Source organism: Scyliorhinus canicula, chromosome 13 (genome assembly GCF_902713615.1).
Source record: "Scyliorhinus canicula chromosome 13, sScyCan1.1, whole genome shotgun sequence".
NCBI classification, from domain to species: domain Eukaryota; kingdom Metazoa; phylum Chordata; class Chondrichthyes; order Carcharhiniformes; family Scyliorhinidae; genus Scyliorhinus; species Scyliorhinus canicula.
Genome location: NC_052158.1, coordinates 137426239 through 137451524, shown reverse-complemented (window position 1 = coordinate 137451524; position 25286 = coordinate 137426239). Strand labels below are relative to the sequence as shown.

General features: G+C 44.5%; 1 protein-coding gene across 1 annotated transcript in view; it reads right to left on the bottom strand.

Annotated features, from left to right (window-relative positions):
- The window catches only part of dner (delta/notch-like EGF repeat containing), a 331812-nt gene that overhangs the window by 131302 nt on the left and 175224 nt on the right, over window positions 1-25286 (bottom strand). The window contains exons 3-4 of the mRNA XM_038816147.1: window positions 12764-12864; window positions 11009-11175 (exon numbers count right to left, since the gene is read on the bottom strand). Of these exons, the coding sequence (XP_038672075.1) occupies window positions 11009-11175; window positions 12764-12864 (268 nt within the window). The remainder of the gene's footprint in view (window positions 1-11008; window positions 11176-12763; window positions 12865-25286) is intronic.

Below are 25286 nucleotides of genomic sequence, written 5' to 3'. Positions count from 1 at the left end.
GAAACCCAGCTGGCCAAGCCAACAAGATTTTCCAGCCGTGCCAGTGATCAGAAATTCCCGCCCAAAGTCAACGGACCTTTAAATGGTCCGTCTAATTTCACATCCCATCAGTGGCAGTCCCACGGTGGGCGGGACTGAAATATTTACCGTAAACATGAGAGCAAGAGAGAATATAGCTTCATTAAAATATGCATTATTGATTGTCTGCCTCTTGTCACGTCACTGTTATAAGCAGAGGTGATCAAGTTCCAGGCGGGTTCAGATCAGGTTTAAAAGATACTTCAAATTTTCATAGTGCACCCGCCCAAAACCCACACGTTTCTGGGGGTTGAAGTGCCTCTCTTTGGATCTATCAAATCTTCTGGCAGTCAAGCATCACCAATCCAATATTCCCTCTCCAGTTAAAACAAATACTTCCTCTGAATTTCAATAGTGTGTAATTTTTGGAGATGTAGTCTGCCTGATTGCAGAGGTTGTGGTGGGCGTATCATGTCTGCATTTTCTTTAGGTTTTCTGTGAGTATTAATCCCCTGTGGAAAATTTGTCTTTTTTTCCCCACATTTTTCTTGTGAGAGGCTTGGATGCAAGTTATTAGAAATCTGACTGCCAGAGTGAAATGTTTCTTTTCTAGTCACAAGACTCTGTTGGCAGTTCTGTGCTTACTATGACAAGTTTATAATCACACTGCTTTAAAGTAACGTGACCTACAGTAGAAACGTCTGGATTTTAGTCCAGCAATGTTGAAGATTGGGAACGGATTGTCCCAGGGACCATTTGCAGGCTCCAGCCATTTGGGGAGTGAAACGTTGACATTTGGTGAAAGAAAAGCTTGAAGAGAGGAAGCAATGTACATTTGATAATTTAATCCAATTTTGAGCTTAATGAATCAACTTGGTCGGGTTGGGGAAGGGGGGGGGATACAATCTGGATTCAGGTGGGTACATTCTCAACGAACTGCATACTGCAGGGCAGATGTGATCAAACTTTATATGCATTTTTGAGAGAGTAAATTTGTTAACGTGTGTGAGGGGGGTGGGGGGGATCTATGTCCACATGAGTGATAAGAACGGTATTTGCAAGTGGATGCATGTGGGTGGGATCACATTTATTATCGTTCTCCACAGAATAGCTTTTGTGAGTGAGAGGCTGAATCCTCTTGAGACTTGTAAATAATTATATCGTCATACTGCCACACGTTTGATTTATTTTTTATATCTTATTTATTTGATTCGCGAAAATCACTCTCTGACTATGAAGATGAAGAAGATTATCTGTGTACGGTTTCCGACAATGGCAATTCCTGACTCGCTGCATGAAAACGCACAAGATTGACTTGTCTCCTAGTGTTACCTCCCTCTGGGCATTACTTCAGTGGGTTAACTTCAGTGTTCATTTTTAACATTGAGATAGGTGTTAAAGATCTTGAGGTGATTTGATTTGTCCCAGGGAATGCAATGGTTTTCACCAGTGGCAGGAATGTGCTGATTGTACCTCTAGTCATTGTAACCTAGTATATGTCATCAAGGACATTGAGCTGAAGGATAGATAACTAACAGATTATTTTTGTCTTATCCAGTGAGGAATCTTAAGGACATCTTACTCAATGACACAGATCTTGAAGATAGCTGAATGACAAATTATGTTGGATCAAATTACAAGGCCAGCTATTTTTTGAATGTCAACACTCACCAGAATCAAAAGATTGTGGGTTGAAGTCCCAATGCAGAGACTCGCACGCATAACCTTGGCTGACACTCCAATGCAGTACTGAAGGAGTTCAGTATTGTCGGAGGTTCCGGCCTTTGGAAAAGAAGCTAAACTGAGGCGTCTTCTGACCTCTCAACTCAGCATAAAAGACGAGCCTAAGGTGAGCTGGAGCATTGTGCCTGATGTTCGGGTCAATATGTATCCCTTAATCCACATCCAACCTATCTGCTCATTGGCAACTTGCAATAAACCTGCTGCTTTTACTACATTCCAACCGCGACTGCACTTCAACAAATACTTCACTGGCTGCAAAGCACTTTGAGATGTCCTGAGGATAGAAACACAAGTTCTTTAGTACTTTGTTTTATTGAATTAGATGGGAAAGTAATGACCTATTGATTAAATCAGTGGCAACTCATGAAGGTATTACCAGGCAGCTGGAGATTTGGTTCTATTTGAGCAAACATACCCCTGAACAGATCCTTCTCGTATGTATATTGTATATAAATTATCTATATTATAAATCCTACAGGTCTCTCACACGGCAATAACTCATGACTATTTGGAATTTTGGACATTTTCAGATCATTGCTCAATTCACTATGTCCCTTAGTTAGCCCTTGTAAAAGGATAGCTAATGACAACAGCTCTCGGGATTGATCTGTTTAATATTATGTCTGCTCTTCTCACTGTGTTCCCATTCCTTTCTTATTGTGTTCCAATATCTTTGAAGTTTGTACAACCTTTTTCATCTAATCTTCTGAACTGTTGCAGATTGTTTTGAATGCGACTTCAAATGCTGTGTGGACGTTTGGTGAGAAGAGGGAATTAGGTGAGGCGGGAAGGGCAGTTACTTCTTTGCTTTTAAAAAAAATTTAGAGTCCCCAATTCATTTTTTTTCCAATTAAGGGGCAATTTAGCTTGGCTAATCCACCTAGCCTGCACATCTTTGGGTTGTGGGGGCGAAACCCATGCAGACACGGGGAGAATGTGCAAACTCCACACAGACAGCAAGCCAGAGCTGGAATCGAACCTGGGACCTCGGTCCGCGAGGCAGCAGTGCTAACCACTGCTGCCCTTCATCATTGCTTTTTTTTTTACTTTTTCACCCTGTAGGAATTGGTTTTTGCTCCACTACAGGGGAGAAAGTGACCTCCTGTTGAATATTTGGCAAATATCTGGTAAGTGATAAAGGTCTATTTTCTGAAGATTTAAAATAGTACTGGAGTTTGTGATAAGATTAATCAATATCTATTAGAAAATAAATAACTGAATAAAATAATGAAGTAATTAATTAATGCTCATTGGTATGGCAGGACAGGTGGTGTATGAAGGCTGCAGCATGTGGGAGCTCCTGGACGCCAGTGTTATCCAGGACATGGACGTCTGCGGTACGAAGCTTGAGGAGCTTCGGCTCTGAGTCACTGAGCTGGAGGCTGGGCTGCAGACATTGCGGCACATCAGGGAGGGTGAGAGTTACCGGGATGCTTTGTTTGAGGAGGCAGGCACACCCCTTGGGATAGAACCTACTGGTTTGGAAAGCTGTCGGGGACAGGAGGGCGTGGCTGCAGCTGAGGGGACCCAGAGAGCAAGACTGTTACCCTCTGCAACTGCCCAATAGGTTTGAGGTTCTTTCAGCCAGTTTGGATGGAGTGGGGGCTGCAGGGAGCATGAGTTGACTGACCATGGCACTATGGTACAGGAAGCCATTCAAGTGGGAGGGCACATAAGAGTGCAGTGGTAGTAAGAGGATAGCGATGAGGCTTACACTCTACCCTGTAGCAAGGAGCCCGAGTCCAGATGGCTGTGATGCCTGCCTGCTGCCAGGGTTCAGGACATTTGCTCAGGGTTGAAGAGGAACTTGCAGGGAAAGGATCCAATTGTTCTGGTACACCTATGTACTAATGACATGGGCAGGATGAGGAAGGAGGTTCTGCATAGTCAGTATGAGGAGCGAGGCACCAAATTAAGAAGCAGGACCTCAAAATAACTATTTCTGGAATATTACCCGAGCCATGTGCAAATTAGCAGAGGAAAAATATAATTTGAGAAATGAATGTATGGTTCAAAGACTGGTGTGAGTGATGTGGGTTCCAGTTCGTGGGGCACTGTCACCAATATTGGAGAAAGTGGGATCTGTACACCTGAACTGTGCTGGGGCTGATGTATTAGTGAGCTGCATAACTAGGGAAGTAGCGAGAGTTTTAAACTAAATAGTGGCAGCCAGGGATCAAATTTAGGAAGATGTGCTGCGGGATTCTCCATTGGCGGTAACATCCGCTGCGCCGGCAGACCACCCACGTCTGCGGGTTGCTCGATGGCGTGGGGTGGCCGCTATGGGAAACCCCATTAGCCAGCTGCGGGAATGGAGAATCCCACTGCAGGCGAGAGCACGCCGTGCAGGAAACCAGGGCCGGAGGGACGGAGAACCCCATTGGTGGTATATCACAGATTGGGGGAAAGGCCAGAGAGATAGGGACTAATATGGGAAGTGATAAACAGACCATGACAGGAAGGGACAGAGGACAAATATAAGAGTAAATCAGCAGATAAGGCTAGATGCTACAAAAATAATAAAAGGACAAAACTAAAGGTTCTATATCTGAATGCACGTGGCATTTGAAACATAACAGATAAACCGATAGTATAAATAGAAATTAATAAGTGTGATAAGATAGCCATTATGGAGACATGGCTACAGGATTCATCTCCAGCAGGAGAACATAGACCCCCCCAAACAGAGAATCCAGCTCCTTATTGAATGGAGGAGCAGGTTTGAGGGGCCGAGTGGCCTACTCCTGCTCCTAATTTGTATGTTTGTAGATTGGTTGAGTTACTGGCATAAGCCCGCTTTTTCCCATGTTCAGATAGTATAGTATAGAACCATTGGCTCCTGGCATGGGCTCTCAGGCAGCCGAAAAAACAACTCCCAAGTATATTTGCCAAATTTGCTGAGTTTGGTTACTGGGAATAAGTAGCCATAAAAACCATTATTAAACCGACATTTATTGACTTAGTTGTCTTCCTGATCCATTCTACGGGATCTGGCCAAGCTTTATGTTTTCACAATTAATGTGCTATGTCCAAACCTGTTCTCTATATCCCAGATTTAAGATCTGATTTTCACCCTAATGCCCAGTGGGTGAGGTTAAAATTGTGTTTGGAGTTGCCGGCAACCATTCCATCCCAGCATTTCAGCTCACTGTTTTTTAGCTGCGTGTTGGGCATCAGTGCCGGGTAGGTAGGGTCGCAAAGAAGTTAAAGTCTCAAGCTGATGCCAACATTATAGCCCCTCAAAATTGTGAATTTTCCCATTATGATTATTTGCTTCCATAGAATAGGATCATAGAGTTTGTATAGTGCAGAAGGAGGTCATTGGTCCATCGAGTCTGTACCAACCTTCTGAAAGAGCATCCTAACTATGCCCACTTCCCCACCCTATCCCTGTAATCCCATAACCCCACCTAACCTGCACATCTTTGGACACTAAGGGGCAATTTTTAGCATGGCCCATCCACCTAACCTGCACATCTTTGGTCTGTGGGAGGAATCAGGAGCAGCCGGAGGAATCCCACGCAGACACGGGGAGAATGTACAAACTCCACACAGTTACTCAAGGCCAGAATTGAACCCAAGTCCCTGGCGCTGTGATGCAGCAGTGCTAACCACTGTGCCACTATGCCACCCTTAGTTATCCAGAGTTATCCAGGCAGGAATGTTGCATTCCTGAAAATGTTACGCACTTCAAAATTTACGTTAATAAAAACTTTAGGAAGAGCACTTTTGAGATTACTTTGGACCAATTATCTGTCACAAGATGATGATAGTTTACCACGCGGGACCTTTCACAGAAGATTCTTTTATTTAAATTTAGAGTACCCAATTCATTTTTCCAATTAAGGGGCAATTTAGCATGGCCAATCCACCTGGCCTGCACATCTTTGGGTTGTGGGGGCGAAACCCACGCAAACACGGGGAGAATGTGCAAACTCCACACGGACAGTGACCCAGAGCCGGGATCGAACCTGGGACTTCGGCGCCGTGAGGCTGCAGGGCTAACCCACTGCGCCACCATGCTGCCCTCACAGAAGATTCTTGATGTGACTTAATTATCCTGGTGCAACTGAGCAGATGTGCATGTTCTCTTATTATACGCCATTTTAGGGCATTAAATTTTAATTCGATAAAACTTTAACATTTCTCCAAGCAATTTTAATCATTAAGTCAACAACGATAAAATAAATGCAACAAATCAGAATATTGCTTCTTCATTTGAAATATCCCTCTTAAAAAAACAACCCTGAGGAATATGAACTCCGTGCACAATAAACCTTGTGTAACAGTTTATTGGAAACAAAAAATAGCTGTTTCTTCTTAACTGTCAATCAGGATTTATACTCAATAAAAGATAATCTATGGGCAATGACCTAATTAGAGCATCCAGCTAAAGATGGCAAAATTGTATTAGGGAAACTAATTACTGGAGTTGTATAAAAGTCACATGCTCTTGCAACTGGTTGCAGATGTGCTGCACTCAGTAAAACGTGGTGTAACATTACATCCGGCGGTAGCCTTACACCTCACAGCGTCAGTCATGGACCACTCCCATCTCTGAGGTAGTAGATGGAGGGTTCATGTCCCAACCAGCACAAAATATAGGCTGGCATTTCAGTGCTGCAGTGGGGAAGCGTTGAAATGTCAAGATGCCATCCGTTGGCTGAAATTTTAACCTCGTCTGCTCTCATTTCAACATGAAACATTCTGTGGTAGAAATCCACCTCCCATATAATTGCCACAAATATGTATTTTTCCTCAAGTCACCATCTTCCATCCCAACACTTACAAAATGTCTCCCTTTTTCATTATCAAAGAATTCCAGCTATCCTGCCCCCCCCCCCCCCCCCCCCTCCTATATCCCCGCCCCTCCCCCAACCCATGCCAGGGTTGACAGGGACCCTGACTGTGTCTATTCCATTTCTCACACTTCCACTCTCACCCCTTTCCCCCAGAACAATAATCCGGTTCCCCTTAGCCTCACTTCCACATTCACCCACTCTAATTCTGCCTCCTCCAGCACAGTGCCACCACCACATACATCCTCCCCTCCCCTTTCAGTATTCTGTAACTCTTCAATCATTGTCAACCCTTTCCGCTTTCCATATCACCTTTGTATCCTTTATTAGTCAAGAATGTATTTACCTCTGCCTTATAAATATACATTGGCCCTGCCTCCACCACTCTCTGGGGAGCAGAATTCCAACGGTTATCAACCCTCTGAGAGAAAAACAAATCTTCTCATCTCTATTTTAATGGAATACTTCTTATTTTTAAACTGTATCCCTAAGTTCTGGTCTCTCCCACTGTCAATCTTTATAAGTTTCAATAAGATCGCCTCTTAATCTTCTAAACTCAAGGAGATACAGGCCCAGGCTATCTCGCCTTTCTTCACAAGATATACCCCCCCATTCAAGTTGTCAGTCGAGTGAACCATCCCTTACATACAGTGAAAGCCGCGGGTATTTCATTAGCGAGCCTGACCCAGTATTCTCCGGGGCCTCCGCGATGCTCCGCCAGGGGGAATTACCGACGGCAAAGTTCACTTGCGATTTCAAAAATTGGGAAACAGGCACCATGGCTGCTGGGAAACAGAGAGGGGGTACGGAAAGTGTCCAACGTCGCCATAGTGTTTTGCCAGTTGTGCTGCTGGCCGGGGGGCTTCTACCAGAGCCGGGGAGGGAGGTGGGGGGGGGGGGGGGGTGAGTAGCAGGGGGCAGCCAGGAGGTGGGCTGTGGGGTCAGGGTGCACGGGCATGGAATACCATTGGCGCAGCTGGCAAGGCAGCCATGCGGCTGCACACGCTGCTGACTACCCACTGGGAACTTAGTGCCATGGGTCATATGGGTGACCCCCCCAGGCCATCCTCCTAGATACTCTCTGGCCCCAGCTGACCTATCAAAGGGATGGGCACCAGTGCAACCAGTGCCACCTTGTTGGCTGGGATGAGTGTGTGTGGGGAATGGAGTGCTAATATGTGGTTGCAGCTTGTCAGCCTCTCGAGTGCCAATCCCGACCCCGGTGAAACTGACATAGTTTTTCATTGGAATTGTCATGTTCTACATAGCGCCGCTGCTAGCCCAGATGGGTAAATTGCTCCAGGACTGGCGCCAATTGTGCTGTCGTAGAAATTCACTGATTCTGTCTTGACGTCAATGCAGTCTCTGAAATGGAGAATCCCGCCCCATATGTCGTTCCTTTTCACAACTTATTATCTCACCTATCTTTGTGTCATCAACAAATTTAGCAACTGTACATTCATCCCTTCACCCAAGTCATTGATATAAATTGTAAGTAGTTGAGGCTTCAGCACTGATCCCTATGGCACTCCAGTAGTCACATCTTACCAACTCGAAAAAGTCCTATTTATCGCCACTCTACTTCCTGTTTGCTAAACAATCTTCTATCCAGGCTAATATGTTACTCCTGACAGCATGAGATCCTATTTTGCATAGTAACCTTCAAGAACCTTGTCGAATGCCTTCTGGAAATCTATGTCCAGCACATCCATCGATTCTCATTTATCAAAGGTTCTTATTACTTTCTCAAATTAGTCAAACATGCCTTTTTTTCACAAAAACCATGTTGATTCTGCACAGAAGGAGGCCATTCAGCCCATCTTGTCCATGCAGGTCCAAGGACACCCAGGTTCCCTTTCTAATCCCACCTTCCTACACTGTAGCTTAGAGCTCTTAAGGTGCAGATCCAGGTACCTTTTAAAAGAGTTCAGGGTCTCTGCCTCCACCACCAACCGGGGCAGCGAATTCCAGACTCCCAATACCCTCTGCGTAAAAACGTTTTTCCTCATGTCCCCTCTACACCATCTGCTACTTATTTTAACCCTATGTTCCCTGGTTCTAGAATGCTCTACCCCATCTCTTCCTCTCATAATTGTGGACACCACAATTAAGTCACCCCTCAGCCTTCTTTGTTCCAAGGAAAATAACACCAACCTATCCAATCTGGGCATCTTAAAATCAGCTGAATGTGTCTACTCAGGAACATCTGTCTACTTGTGAACAAGGCCTTTGCTAACCAAAACAGAGTGCGGACAATCACTTTGATATCTTAACTTTGACTCATTCACAACAAGACCTCATCCCTAACTGATCTCTCCACCCAACAACACTTTCCATCAACTGTACAACCCAAACTACAACACGAACAGCATGACCATGTCAACAAATCACTCTCCCTATTGATTTAGCTCCATCTCCTACAATCACTTCAACAGGTTCCTTCCTTCTCACTTCTCCTTTCAAATTTATGTTATCAGCTAACCCCGAGTTACTCAACAAAATCTCCTTCCTCCTTCGCTTAGTGACATCTCTTTCTTGACTGTTTACATCTCCACCTAATCTCACCTTCTCTTCTCACCTCAGATTTCATTGGCCTCCTCACCTCCTGGAACCTCTCCCTCCATACAAACTCTCCTTTCCATATTCAAATCCTCCACCTTGCCATCTTATGTGAACCACCTATTCCCATGGTCTCAGTCATAAAGAGGACCACCGCTGACCGCTTCTTTGTGTCCATCACTATCTTCAGCCCCTTTCCAAAGCTTACTTCCTCCTGTACTTGGTTCAGGAAAACTGACAACTCCAGATTCAAGCTGCCAATAGTTTTCATTAACAACCATACTTCTGCAAATAATAGATCAGCTCAATCATTTCATCCTCCACCTTGGATGACCTTGTCCCTTTACTCACTCTGATCCTCACTCAATTCCCCTCATAAAGGCTCCCTCTACAGTTCACCAAGTCCAAAGGATGCCAACTGGGTGTAGGTGGGACACAATTAGCCGAGCGATCCATCACTGCATCTGGATGGAGTACATTAAGCACAATCAGACCACCCACTACTCTGAATCTACCTTGTGAATGCTATGTAAACAGTGTGAATACATTGACGTCCAGATAACCGTCGGTTACAAGAAGTGACAGATTATGGCAGATTAAAATGACTGTGTATCAGAGGGCTGCGGGAGACATTACAAAAAGCCAAACACAGCTGGTATAATTGAAAAGCGCATAGATCTGTAGTTCAGAATGTCTCATGATATTATCATTTTCTTGTTCACCTGCTGCTATATTTCTTGTCAGTTGACAATATCTAATCTGCACAATTAGGTATGTATTTTAGTTGGTGCTTTTTGACTTGTTTGACACGCAAGCTCACTGAATCTTAAACTGTCTTCTCCTATAAGAGGCCTGTATCCAAACCACTCTGTTCTAATAAAGGAAAGAGATGTAGCCCACTTAACAAAAAACCGTATGAGTAGGTTCTTCCCGGAGGTGGAGGACAGATGTGAACGGTGCCAAAGAGGCCCGGCCAACCTCGCCCACATGTTCAGGTCTTGCCCCAGACTTGTGGAGTACTGGACAGCCTTCTTCAAGGCTATGTCCAAAGTGGTGGGGGTGAGAGTGGAGCCATCCCCAATAGTGGCAATCTTCGGGGTTTCAGACCAGCCAGATCTATTCCCGGGGAGGAGGGCGGACGCCCTTGCCTTTGCCTCCCTGATTGCCCGTCGTAGAATCCTGTTTGGCTGGCGGTCAGCAGCACCGCCCAGAGCTGCAGACTGGCTGTCCGACCTCTCGGAATCTCTCCAAATGGAGAAAATCAAATTCGCCATCCGGGGGTCAGACGACGGCTTCCACAGAACGTGGGAGCCATTCATGCAATTGTTCCGGGACCTGTTTGCGGCCAACGAACAAGAGGAAGAATAGTCGGCTGGCCAAGAATCAGGGGAAAATGGACGGGAATCGGGGGGAAGGTAGCCGGGGGGGGGGGGGGGGTACGGGTTCGTTATGGGTGTTTGTTCTCATGGTTTTATGCTTATTTCTTTTTCTTGTTAATTTATTGTTTTTGTACTGCTTTTCTTTGTTGTGATAAAATTTGTTGCTGAAAACTTGAATAAAAAATTATTCCAACAAAAAAAAAGGAAGGACAAAGCCGCAAGAGACAGTCTGATGGCAAGCTAAGGCCCAAAACCAAATTGTTAATAAATGCCTATAAACATGTGCCTTGGCCATATTGGGGAATGTAAAATATGTATGCCGGTTAAAGGGGGTGGCCACAGTTGTTATTATGAAGATGCTTACCTGTAAATATACATGTTAATTTTTGCGTGTTTTTTTTCTAATAATTTGTAATTTGTTGGATATAAAATATGAAAACTCAATAAAAAACATTTCCAAAAAAAATAAAGGAAAGAGATGTGAAGGCATTCAGTACCAAAGCACCTTACCAATAAAATAGTTGCTCCCCAAAGAAACCATCTCCTCTAAGAGAATAAAACCACCGATGGTGTGCAAGGGAGTGACGTTCTTTCCGTTCGAAACAGAACATTGCTGGAACTCAGCTTCCGTGACCTCCCAGAATGCAACAGATGTGTCAACCCCATTCAATTTAATTCTGTAAGGTAAACATAGTAAACAAATAAATTCAATTGTTCACTCCTGCTTTGGGAGAGGAATTTATTTCAATAGCTATTACTTTGGGTTTTTGCGTTTTACAAAGAGATGCAGCTCTCGTTTCACTTAGCATTCTGATTTAACTTGAAGCAATTGTGAAATCATGAGCTACTTAGCATGGAGTCCCTTGCCAACAGTGACTGGAAGCGGTGCCAGCACAGAATCACTCAAATTCTTGACTCGACAATTTTTAACCTTTCATGCATTCTCTACTTGAAAGATATCCCTGGGTTTCAGGCACAAAGGTGGACCATCCCAGTCCTTTGTGTGACTCTTTCCAATATCATTGCTATGGATGTGATCAATTAAACGTTATTCATAATGCGGTCATATTTAATTGGATTAAATCAGTTAGGCCTTCCTATCACAGTGGTGGGACCAAATCATCTGCCCATCATTCATCCTTAAAATGGGCATGAATTTCCTCAATTAACAACAAATTCAGCTGTGTTTCTATGCACAGTCTAATACGTCCTCTTCCAATGCAGTGTAGCTGTGATGGTTATGGCTGGAATACAACACAGGGTTCAGCATGGCACAACAACATGGAACAACACTGGATACTCTCCCACACAAGATTTGCCTGATTTTGGTCGTCAAACATTATCACATGGGGAGAGTCAACTTGGACCAGTCTCTCACATATTTCCCCATTGCTGTTGACATAAGCCCAGAAGTGAAGGCCAGACAAGCAAGCCTTAAATGCTTTTCTTGTTCAGGCATGCTGCACAACTAAAGTAAGAGAGTAAAAAATAACAATGGCTTGGCTCACTGCTGAAAAACGTTTCCCACATGGATCTAATGAGTGTGGGTATCTCCTTATCGGCATTACTTTGATTTGGTTTCTCCTCAGGAACATCTATGATGCCCAGCAGCAGTGATATTATCAACAGGTTAAGCAGCCAATCACATTGAAGAGTTCTCACAGACAGCAAGCCAGAGTGTGAAAACCTCTGATTATCTTTCAATTTGTAACCATTTTACAGAGAGCAAAATAAAGATTGGGATCAGGGTGGATACAAAATATTATGAACATACTTCAAAAATTATTTTAAACATATATGGGTTATTTTTATTATAATGGAAACATTTGACATTCCACCGATATAAAATTGTTTTTTCAGGGCCAGAGAGGTTATGTATCATAATTATGAACTTAGTATGCCATTAACATCCCAGCTACACCTCAGTTAACATCTCAGCTACACCTCAGTTAACAAAGTGTAACAAGAGTAATTGTGTAAAAGTGAAAGTTCATGTCAATTCAAGTGATTTCATTAGATATTCATTTGTGAACTCAACAGTGCTGTGGAGGAGCAGGGAGTGAGTTACAGCAACTTCTGGATTTGCATGTTTAACTGCACGTGTCCAGGTTCAGAGGTTGCTGTCAATTTCAGAGTTGCCATGATGGCAAAGGCAGACAGTTGCAATACCATTCCAACTGGGAAACCCAAGCCATCGATTGCAGCGACAGTCAGCTCTGCCAAAAACATTCAGCAAGATGTGAGCAGAAATTCTCTTCACCCTACCTTAGTGCAGTCTCCTCAGGTACTTCGACAACAGGTGGTTGACTGTCAAGTGATTCATTGGAGCTATTGTTTCCACAGAAGACGTTTGAAGAGTTGATCATCTGGTTAACAAAGAGAGATCAAGATTATTGCAAGTCTCATTAAAGATATTTCTGGCGAGAAGTGTTTATAATTAAGAGCATTGCCTAATGAACACAATATTCAATTTTCAATCGTCCAATATTGAGTATTGGATGAACAGAAGTTTTCTTCAATTAAATATCGGAAGACCAATTCTCTTCAATCACCATCATAAACTATGGCCTCTTGTCAATGGATGAGTAATCCAGAGACCAGGAGCTGGGGACTCGGGTTCGAATCCCATGACAGCAGGTGGTGATATTTTATAAAAATCTGGAGTTAAAAGTCAAATGATGACCATGAAACAACTGTCAGAAAAACCTATCTAGTTCGCTACTGACCTCTGGGGAAGGAAAGCTGCCATCCTTACCTGGTCTAGCCTACATGTGACTCTAGATCCACAGCAATGTGATTGACTCTCAAATGCCTTCTGAAACGGAAGGCAGTAGAGGTGGGCAATAAATGCTGGCCCAGCCAGTGACACTGACTTCTCATGAAATGAATTTGAAAAGCATTGGGTGGAATTCTCCGACCTCCCGGGTCGGAGAATCAGCGCGGTGCCGCGCCAATCGTACAACGCCGCCCCGACGCCGGGATGCAATTCTCTGTAATGTGGAGAATTGGCGCCATTGGCGCTGGCGTGGTTGGCGCAGTGCCGGTTGGGGTATGCGGCGCCTCTCCAGCCCGGTGAGATACGAGGATGAGAGAAGAATGGGCAGGAATAAAGCCCAAGGAAGTGGCTGTGGCGGTCCACACAACTGATGGCTATACAGCAATGCGAAGATTGCTTTAAGAAGAAAAAGGCTGATTCTGGGACAGAGTAAAGAGTGCACTTGGCTCCATGCAGAGCAACTAATGTATTGGGAATGTTGGTGCATTCAATTGAGAAGGTGTCATTACACAACATGGCCTGCAGGCTGCCATTATCAGCTTCACGATATCAATGGCATCTGCAGTGGAATCAACAGATAGCCACATGAATATTGAAACAAGGGCTGTCCTGTGCTGCTATTGAGATGGTTGTGACTAACCTTCCAAGTGTCAATATCGACATGGTTTTGAGACACTTAAGACAACAATTAAGGAAGGATTCAGTGACCTTGTGCATTACTCCTCTCATCTCACTAACTGCTTTGAGGACTCACCAACTATCATTAAAATGCAGCACCAGACGAACAATTGTCTGCCTTGAATGCCAGCATTATTAACAAGGCAGCATCTGCCTCCCCACAAGCACGTTATGCCCTTTGAGGGGAACACATGATGTCGCTGCAGCAGGAGCTGGATCCTCAAGAATGCAAACGCATTGGGGGCACAGAGCCAGCAGAATCTCTAATGGCTGCAGAACAGAGCTTGCAGCCAGCCCCAACACATCTGCCTTTCATTAGGATTTCACTTAAGGAGAGTTCACAATTTAGAAGACATTAGAGTGGAATCTGAAGCATAAAGGAACGACACTTGTCACATCACATCACATACATTCTTTATGCTCACTATTCCATGAATAAAAACATTTAACATCTCTAATAGTCTGCACAGTTATTTAAAAAAAAACATTGTAATTTCCCAGAAAGACGGCAGTGAAAGACAAGGTACAATGATGATATTCCTGCACGTCCTCAGACAATGCTTTGATGTAGAGACAGAAGGATAGCTTTATGGAAGCTATATGAGTCCAGTCGAGTGTCCTACTGTCTTAACACATAATCAACTTGGTAACTCCATTACTCAATACATTTGTTGGGAAGAGCTGAGATAAATGTATGACCTGGAGATAAGTGCAGAGGCAGCCCATCTTAAAAGGGGTCACAGTGGCCCTGACATACAAATATAGGTACAGCAGTAAGTCAACATAATGGGCTGACATGCAACAATAGTAAAGATACATAGAAACAAATTGCTTGCAAAGATGTGCCCTGCTAAAAGGGCCACATCAATGCATCAACTGCAAACAGGCAAATTGCTTTCACCTTCCTCCACAATACGGCCTACATCATGATTTTCCTCCTCTTCCATGTTTCAATGCTGCCACCCCCCCCCCCCCCCCCCCCCCCTTCAAATCCCTTTACAATGCTTTTCGTGCCTCTGTAAATGGCAGGTTCACTGTAGTTCTTCCAACGCATTCTGAGGTATAATGCAAGCCTCCCCCAGCCCCTGAGCAGTCCAGGCACCAGAACGGTTGTTTCAGCATCTCATAGCCATGCAAACTAAGAATGCTAATGACAGCATCCACCTTGGGACTCGACGTGTGCTGGGGTTTGAAGAGAAATCACAAGAACCATTTTGCAGCAAGTAAACACAGTTTTACAGAAACCAATATTCCAACCTCCTCCCCATTGAATGAATTGTGACATGCTGATTTGCCTCAAGGATGTGGTGTTTTTGAGGACAGCCAGGAAACGTATATCATCATTCCCGTACCAGCCTCCCCGAACAGGCGCCGGAATGTGGCGACTAGGGACTTTTCACAGTAACTTCATTTGAAGCCTACTTGTGACCATAAGCGATTTTCATTTCATTTCATTTTTCATTTCATCATGTACGACCATAAAGCATTGGCTCACCAAAGGCTATGGATGTGATCTTCATGGCCCCACTCAGGCAAATTGAAGGCAGAACTGGGAACAGGATCGCCCTCATAGGTCACCGCCTCCCAGCATTCTAGCTGAAGATAGGTGAACATTGGCCAATGGCTACCCACCCAGCAGTGACAGGTAGCCAATAATGATCAGTCCGAAAATGGCTCTGACTCCTGAAATTATTCTATCAATAGAAAATTCCACCTTTTGAATTCTAATAAAAACGTTACTTTTTGAGGTTGATAGCGGGCTGGATTCTCAGCTGCCCTCCGCTGGTAGCGGTGTACCCGATATGGCGGAGAATACAGCATCGTCAAAAAAATGGAATCAGTGCTGGTGTTTCGATGCTCCAGCTCCCTGCTCATGGTGGCGCATCACCGTGCTGTCTGGATTTCACGTAGCCTGCTGTGAAACTAACCGCAATGTTTCTAAACATCTAGCTATGATTGACAACTCTTGGACCACATGAAAGGCAGTTAAATGCTCTCGCTTCTCTTTTCTCTGTAGGAAGAGCTGCCTTTGGTGAACCACCTGATAAACAGGATGGATCTCAAGGAACATTCTGAAGCTGGAAGATGGACCGCCTCCAGGACGCAGGCTCTGGTCGGTCCACCTGTAGATGCTCTCCCCACCCACTGCTGTGGTGTTCCAGGGCGCAGGGTTGACATCAGCCTGCATCCTGAACTCTGGAAGAAGTTTGACTCATTGTTCAGATGAATCCTGGCATCTGCATGCCATGTTGTTCCAGATGCGTTTCACACCAGAACATTTCCCCGCTGGCACTATGGAGAATCAGGCATGGGTGGTCAGGACTTCATCTGCATTAGCAGAAGGCAAATTAGTTTCACACCAGCCACCAGTGGGTTTGCCAATCCACCATGGTGGGCAGCAGCGGACGATCCTGCTGTAAATCCACACTGACGTAAAACCAATCCTTGGGCCTCCTGCCAAATTCTCCCTGCCCGCAGCACCCCCCCCCCCCCTCCCCTGGAGGATTCTGCCCTTGGTCTGTAAGATACAATGTCAAAAATACTATCAGTTCCTTCTAGCGCTTTTCTAAATAACACACCATTCATTCTTGTGCTTTAACTGTAGTGATTTTTGCATCAAGTGTTCTAGGTCAGGTAGGAATTATGCACAGAGTAAAATGTTGTTAATCTGCCTTATCAATATGCTTTAACATCAAACCACAGGACAGCCTTCTTGTATAACGTCTGACATTTCTCCACACTTTCCCTCAGTGAGGCCGTCAAATTAGCACCAAACCTTTTGCTATTTATGGTGAATGTTGCACTGTGTAGGTAAGCCTGTAAAGAGCGGTACACAAAGGCGGGAGTTCTGGAACCTGCGAGAGTGGGAAATACAGGGCAACAATTTGCGAACATTTGATTTCCCGTTGGCAAGTTGAGGTGCAGAGATAACGTCAGCGGCACGTGGAGACATATGCAAGCCTAGCCCAACCTTACGCAGGGTTCGTACTTGTAATACATTTGCATGCCGTGAAAACTCATTAGCAAGAAACATTTTAAAATTATGATCAACCTTCACGATAAAGTCAGCGATGCAGGAGAATCTTGTGGTGCCTGGTACACTGTTCTTTAAAGACAGCGTGCGCCAGTCAGCTTTGTGCTGTTGTGCTCGTGTTTCAGGTCAGCAGTCTTTCTCATTGGTACAATTGGAGAGGGGAGTAAGGGAGTGTCAGCTTGCAAGGATTGGCAAGGGGGGAATCAGTGGTGAGAGAAGGAGTGGGTGGGGGAGACGGGGGATGGAGGAGTAGAAGAAGGAAGGGCCTGGTATTCTGGGTGTGGTTTGTCTGGGTGAGGGGGAGACGGTCGGACATGATAAGAAATGAGGGCTAAAGGGCAGTGCCGATACTGTCCAAAATGTGTATCCATCTGAGGGTGTTGGCTGGCAGAGTCCTCAGTGAGCTTTGAGTTCACCTACACCACTTCAATTATCCCTGCTGAGAGCGATCTTGGACAATCTCCTTTAATGGCCAGCTGATCCTGCAAGTTCAGCCACTGCCCACAGAGTGGCAAGTACCACACTGGACACTTGTATGAACAATAAAGAGTGAATGCTAAAACAAAAAATCATTTATTCCAAAATAAAGGAATGTCCCTCACGCCTTTGTAATTATTAATGTGTGCTAATCACGAGGCATGCCAGTACACTTAGCTCTCTGGCTGAGCTGGTCTCGACAAATAATGATGATGCACAGATGAATAATGCGAAACGTTTATAAAATACCCATGTCTCCTTTGTGCTCTCAATCAGCTTTGTGTTAATGGCAATGGAGCTGGGCTGAAAGAACCTTACTCTTTGACCAGAAAGGAGGCTCTTTTATAGCCCACCTGGACTTGGAGCATTGTCCGCTGCCGACAGGTTTCACCAATGAAAAGCATCCCTTGCTGCTGAATCACACGTGTTTCCCATGAATGCCACTGGCCCTTCGAATTGTTATTGTAATGGTGTGGGAAACGGGAAAAAGCAAAGGAATGAAGCTGGCGCACTGTTCCGGTTCTGCTGTTGGGAACATGGCGCCATTGGCAAAATTCATGCCAGAAGGTCTAAAGTCAGTATACCTACGGTCATCAAAAAGGGAAGACTTGGACCTCACAGTCTGGACACATAAATTGATCCAGTCAGCTCAGACTATGAGAGTTCTCTGTTATCTTGATTCCCGATTGTTGCCCTGTGGCCCAGATCTTTCACTTTTGAGTGTCTCTGGTGTGTCGTTGCTGATCCGTGGCCTCGCCTGCCAAAAACATCTGACCTAATAGTTAGCTGGATTCTGAAGGCCGAACCTGGCTGCAATAGGCCCCTGTAAGTCAACTAGATCTTCAAAGCTGAATTGGTCTTGCTAACATCCATAGCAACACTGGACACCATATGCAATAATAGAATAGTATACACTACATTGGTTGGTGTATACCTGTAATGTACATATCATTATCTGCTGCATGTGCCCATCCCCCACCGCCCCCGGTGCTCTGACAGATAAACTCGGGAAGGGACAGGGCAATAGGAGGCCAGCAGAATGGCAGGCGGAGAACCTTTCAACACATTCACTTCAGTAGCACCAAGAAGCGAACGTAATTCATGTGGAAAGTCTATGTGGGCTGCTGAGTTAAGCTACTAAATCGGATTTGCCAGCACACAATGAAACTACTGAATCAGACTTTACCCACATGATGAAAATTGGTTGATTGAAAATCCACGTTTGCATTCTCAACAAAATGTATGCTTCACTGTCTTATTATTTTGAGCAATAATCTGCTTTAATAAATGAATTTTCCTTCTCTACAAACTTATATCATCCTTCTGGGCACTTGTGCCAGAGGATGGCTAGGCAACAGAAAATAATGAGAATTTTAATTAGGTGACTATTGCAACCATTAGTAATCTGTTGCAAGAGATGTTAGGGTCTCTTAGGGGTTAGAACTATCCAGCACTCTCTGAGCTACCTCCACATTCTGCTACTGAGCACTGAATTGGATTGAGTATTTGTGATATACAAGTTTAGGTGTTGCTGTGAGTCAGTATCCTTCCATTCAGATAGGCGTTTGAAACATGTAAAGATGCAGGAATGTTCCCTACGCCCATTCGTTATCAAGGTCCCGTGTCAAATAAGTACAGCAGTCTTAACTTGGCTCTTAATGGCCAAGGGAGTAACACAAACCTGCTTCTAATCTGATGCTAGTTGGCAGTAAATGTGCAGTTTCATGGAGGAAGCCCACATGATATTTGTTGGAACTAGAAAAATGCAATGGGAGTCTTTTTTTTGCAGGGTTGGATCAGAAACATTGGATAGATGTCTGTCCTTAATCCCTGGTTATAAAGCATGTGGGTGGAAAACAGAATGAAACATTTTCCATGGAGGATTGCACATCTAAAACCTAATGTTCAAATTCAATTAGTGCATGAATAATCAGATAGACCTTGTTACGATCAGATGAAGCGACCCGTGCAATTTTCCTTTCTCCATTCCGCACTGGTGAAGCTTTACGTCCCAGGTGATAAAAACAAAAGCTGACCCCCTTTGTTGATCAACAGCATGGGCTTTACTCGTATCTAACTGTGCTCTGCCTTACCTACCACTGCTTGATATTGAGGGTCAATAAAGGAAGCATTTCTTTTGGGGTTTTGGTCAAGGGTGGCATCACGACTGGTACAGGCTTGGAGGGCCGAAGGGCCTGTTCCTGAGCTGTATTGCTCTTTGCTCTTTGTTCTATGTTCTTTTCTGAGAATTAATACTTCTGAATTTGAGGAGCATAAGGTTATTGAAAAAAAATATTGAGAAAGGCACGTTTGCTTCATTCTGACAAGCACTTATTTCACAATATCTCTTTGTTATTGCTCATTTTTGGGAGACCATTTACTCCTCTGGAGTTTGAGGAGAGTTAGAGCGCTCAAGGAGGGCATAGAGATAGGAGAGGGGTGAGGCCATGTCAGGAATTAAGCACAGCTTTGGGGAGTTTAATGTTTACATGTCTGATGGATTGGAAAGCAATGTAGATCAGCGAGAACAGGGGTGATGTGCAAGCGGAACTTGTTACAGGATGGGATATAGCAGCAGAGGTTTGCGTGAAACAATGGAAGGGAAGGATGAGGAGCAGTCGAGTAGTTGAATCTGGAGATGAAAAGGGCATGATTACAATTCAACAACATATGGGTCAGATATTGGCATGCAAATATATAGGCAAGTAGTAAACTACCTTTGTGATGGAGAGGATGTAGAGGATGACCTACATTCTCTCCATCCCAGAGTCCATTAGGATGTTGAAGTAGTTAACCAATCAGGTTCAGCCTGAGGCAATGGAGAAGGAAGAGAATAGAGGGGTTACGAATGTAGAATATTGGTCAGGACATCAGTAGAACGCCTTGCTATTCTCTGAATATCCACCTAAATAAGCCTTTGTTTGATATTTCATTTCCTCTAATATAGAACATAGAACATAGAACATTACAGCGCAGTACGGGTCCTTCGGCCCTCGATGTTGCGCCGACCTGTGAAACCATCTGAAGCTTATCTGACCTACACTATTCCATTTTCATCTATATGTCTATCCAGTGACCACTTAAATGCCCTTAAAGTTGGCGAGTCTACTACTGTTGCAGGCAGGGCATTCCACACCCCTACTACTCTCTGAGTAAAGAAACTGACTCTGACATCTGTCCTATATCTACTACCCCTCAATTTAAAGCTATGTCCCCTCGTGTTGGTCATCACCATCCGAAGAAAGAGACTCTCACTGTCCACCCTATCTAACCCTCTGACTATCTTATATGTCTCTATTAAGTCACCTCTCAGCCTTCTCCTCTCTAACGAAAACAACCTTAAGTCCCTCAGCCTTTCCTCGTAAGACCTTCCCTCCATACCAGGCAACATCCTAGTAAATCTCCTCTGAACCCTTTCCAAAGCTTCCACATCCTTCCTATAATGTGGTGACCAGAACTGCACGCAGTACTCCAGGAGCGGCCGCACCAGAGTTATGTACAGCTGCAGCATGACCTTGTGGCTCCGAAACTCAATCCCCCTACTGATAAAAGCTAGCACACCATATGCCTTCTTAACAGCCCTATTAACCTGGGTGGCAACTTTCAGGGATTTATGTACCTGGATGCCGAGATCTCTCTGTTCATCTACACTACCAAGAATCTTGCCATTAGCCCAGTACTCTGCATTCCTGTTACTCCTTCCAAAGTGAACCACCTCACAATTTTCCGCAAAATTGTATCCAACTCTTAACTTCACTAAATTCACCTCCCTTTCTGGTGCAGCTGCACCTTCTGGTCCAACAATTGAGGAGGTTGATTAAAAGTAAACAGCATTTCTGAAGTGAGTGACAGAGCAGATAAGAAGGAAATAACATCACATTATCCAATGCTTATCAAGGAAGGTGCGTTCAAACAGGTTGAGTGTCAGTTTTCAAATCCTTCCAAAATGCCAATAGCTGGCGGTCAGAGAAGAGACATCCTGATCAGCCATTATAGTGACAGATTAGCGACCTGTTCCGGAAATAACTATCTATAAAACAGATGAAAATTTGCCTCAGTACACCACTAGGTGTTGGAAGTGAATTGGAATAGGCTCCAATGCTTATAAAATGCTGCTAAGCTGCAGGAAGTTAAAATGCAATGGATTGAAATATCTATTATTAATATTTTGGGGATAAATGTATTTGACCATCATTGAAAACTTACTCAATTGATTTTATTGTCTGGCAATTATTGGGGACTTTGAACTTGATTATTGGAGGTAGGAATTCTTTCACTAGTCATGTCACAGAAGACATATAGCTTCTTTAACGTTGTGATTTTATAATTCTATAAAGGCACCAATCACTTGTAAGAGCTTGTGCAAACACGTTCTAGGTTAATGTATTGAGACTCGGCACATGGGTACATTTAAACAGAGGCACGAAACTTGAGGAAGGAGCAGTGCTCCGAAAGCTAGTGTTTGAAACAAACATGTTGGACTTTAACCTGGCGTTGTAAGACTTCTTACTATGAAACTTGAAGACATCAATGCTGCAGAGCTGTGCGTACGTGCTCTTCTTAAAAGCAAAAGTGAAACTAAAACTAGATCACATGAAACAATTCCTTTCTGGTGATATCATGCTGCTCTCCCTTGAAAGCATATTACAACATTTAATAGAGCAACTCTGCTAAGAATATAACAGAGAATGTAGGATAAATTCCAATGTATACCAGAGAGGGGATGTCTGACCCTTGTTTTAAATTCAGCACATTCAGTGCCTGTAATTACTCGGTTTTCTGTTTCGGTCATCACATCTTTGGTAGTTTATATTTCATTTTGACTTTATGTTAACTGTTTTCATCTAAACCATTCCAGTGTCAGTTAGACAATGCTTTACTGCCACTGTTTGCTTCTGCCAACATAGCTCATCCTGTTTTATCCCTTTATCATTACATTTATGATGCTAATTTTCGACAGCGTAAATTTTAACGTGCAGATTTGAAAATGATAGTGAAGGCCAGCTTGGTTAGGTCCCAGCAAGACGGTGGGTTAATCATGCATAATTTGGCTTTCTGAATAGGCTGAGAAAGAATCGCTCGCAGCCTCTGTTGTTCTTATGGGGATCTTCTGAGACACGAGGAGGGTTGATATCATCCATAAAAGACAACTGCTGGATCATTACCAACACCTGTTAGCCAGTTTCCCTGCAAAGTGTTGTTGTTGGACATGGTCAGTATTGTCAATGCACAGTGCCCTTAAACAGGCGCGGCCGTTCACGGGCTGGGATTTGATAAGGAGCGAGATGCCTAGCTGTGTGCTAGTTCCAGACCGCTGCACGGTCGTGACCAAGCGCATCTTAATTTGAACTTTGCTGCTGTGTGAAAAAAAATTGCAGAAGTGGTTCTGATCTGAAATTGTTGAAAGGTGCAATCCATAGCTAGGTTGTTATTCCTCGAGCTTCATTAGAATAGTACACGAAGCCGAGGACATAGAGGTTAGAATAGAAATGGGGCAGTGAATTTAAATAACAGGTAACTGAAAGTTCAGGGTCAAGCTTACTGAGGGACCTGCTGAGAGCATTTTACCTGCTGAGAGCATTTTCTGTTTCTATTTGGCTGCTCGCCTCTATTATGAGGCACAAAGCCCAATTTTAGTTCCAGCTTGAGATTTTCTGATAGATTTTTCTATTTTCATTTTGTCTACTAAGAACAAAGAAAAGTACAGCACAGGAACAGGCCCTTCGGCCCTCCAAGCCTGTGCCGACCATGCTGCCCGTCTGAACTAATATCGTCTACACTTCCCGGGTCTGTATCCCTCTATTCCCATCCTATTCTAAAAAGGTATCTGACTGGAAGAAATCTTTCTAAACATATCTGCGAAAGGCCCAAACAAAATTCTCCCTCTTAATCTATTCAAAATAAGTCCCTTCAGAATGATGACACATGAAGGACAGTTCAATTAGTGATGACTTGGAAACAGGGGCATTGTGGGTGCTCATCTCAGGTGGAAAGTCTCATATAAGGAAACCAATAACTGGCTGTAACACAAGTGGATCATATGTGGGGAACGTCTGGGACACCTGGGGAAGGAGACTGGGCTGGATTCACCGTTTTTGAGCCTAAGTGCGGATCTGTGGCACTTTACGTCACAAAAGATCGGCGGCGAGGGGTTAGCGTAAAACTCCCGGCTCCGACGATAAAAATGGCTGGAGAATTGCCGGGTCCGTGGCCATGCATGCGCACAGTGACGACCTGCAGCAATTGTGCCGTAAAACATGGTGCCGGCCGTGCACAGACTTGGCCTGCCAATTGTGTCCCCCCGGCCATCCCCTGGCTTCTCGCTAGCCATCTCCCACTAGTCTCCTCAGCCCGCGCGGAAGCCCCTCTGGCCAGCATCACGGCTCCCGCCCGACTGTGGTGGCGCTGGACACAGTCCGCAATCACCACGCCGTTTTCCCGACTGCTGAGACCACACGTCGACTGTGCAGTCGGGAACTCAGCCCATCGGGGCGGAGCATCGGGGAAGGGCCTGCAGGTGATGCGCTAAGGCTGTCCCAACGGCGTGCGACATGCAACACGATGGCGCCTTTCCGGAGCAGGTGGAGCATACGAATCCTGCGTCAAACAGGCACCACCCCCCATTCCGGCATCAAAAAGGATTCTCTGTCCGATCGCCGATTGCGAAGTTGGCGTGGGGGAATGGTGAATCTCGCCCAAGGAGTTTCCATTAACATGGCGATCTGGGAGCGAGATGCCAAGCATCATTTTTAGCATCTGCATTTCACAGTTCACAACTGGATGTGAAACACAATGCTGGGAAATCTTGTAAGGCTGCTGGTTGATAAGTAGGTTGAGTTATCTACTGGAAATTAGGTTTGGACTTTGCCCACTGAGGACACACTTCAGTTTTATTTCTGCGTACGATAACTAATTCAAGTCAAGGACAAATGATGTGGTGCATGTAAGCTGAAATGTTGTGTAGTTAAGGTGGCATCGAACTATACCTGTCTGTCTGACATATTTGGTTCTATTTTTGGCGTTCAGTTATTCAGATCTTGCTTTATTCAATGTTGCTGTAATTGTTTTCATTTTAAAAGTCGGCAAGGAGAAGAATGACAGGAAAGAACAGTAGATCACTTTGTGCTCAGTGACAGCTATCAAGGATTGTTAGGTCAAGTGAGACACAGAGCTGGGGGCTGAATGTTAGCAGTTCACATGCATTTAATTTAACAAGCAACTGAAGAGGAGAATTCTTGGCAAGTTGTCTGAGGTTGGACTCAAAAGCAGGTACACGAGATGAAAGAGCAAAAATAAACGCCGGTTCCCAGAATATTCACAGCAGCCTAATGATCCTCGGACGCAGCAATGCACCGCGACACATTTGCCTCATTGGAATAGATGGTCAGCAGTTCTGACAGAAGCTGGCAATGCATTGTCTCCCATGAGCAATACGTTACAGTCAGGTTATGGTGCATGCAGAAATAGCGGGTGCTGTCAACCTCTCAAGATTTACTGGTAGATTTCTACATTTATATTTTGTGAAAAAAGAAATCACCCAACCAGAGGGAATCTTTATAAATGTGTTTGCAATGTTGCTACACACAGGAATCGATTCTTTCCGGGTATTGAGTATTAAGTAAGTGATGAAATGATGGCCAGAACTCTCCACCGTTGCGATTCACTGTTCACGCCCAGGAGTTTCCTGCCAGTGTGGGGTGGCTTCAATGGGAAATCCCATTGACAAGCGGCGGGAATATAGAATCCCGCTGCCAGTGAACAGCGCACCGTCGAGAAACAGGGAGCTGGGGGTCCGGAGAATCCAGCCAATATTGTATATCCAA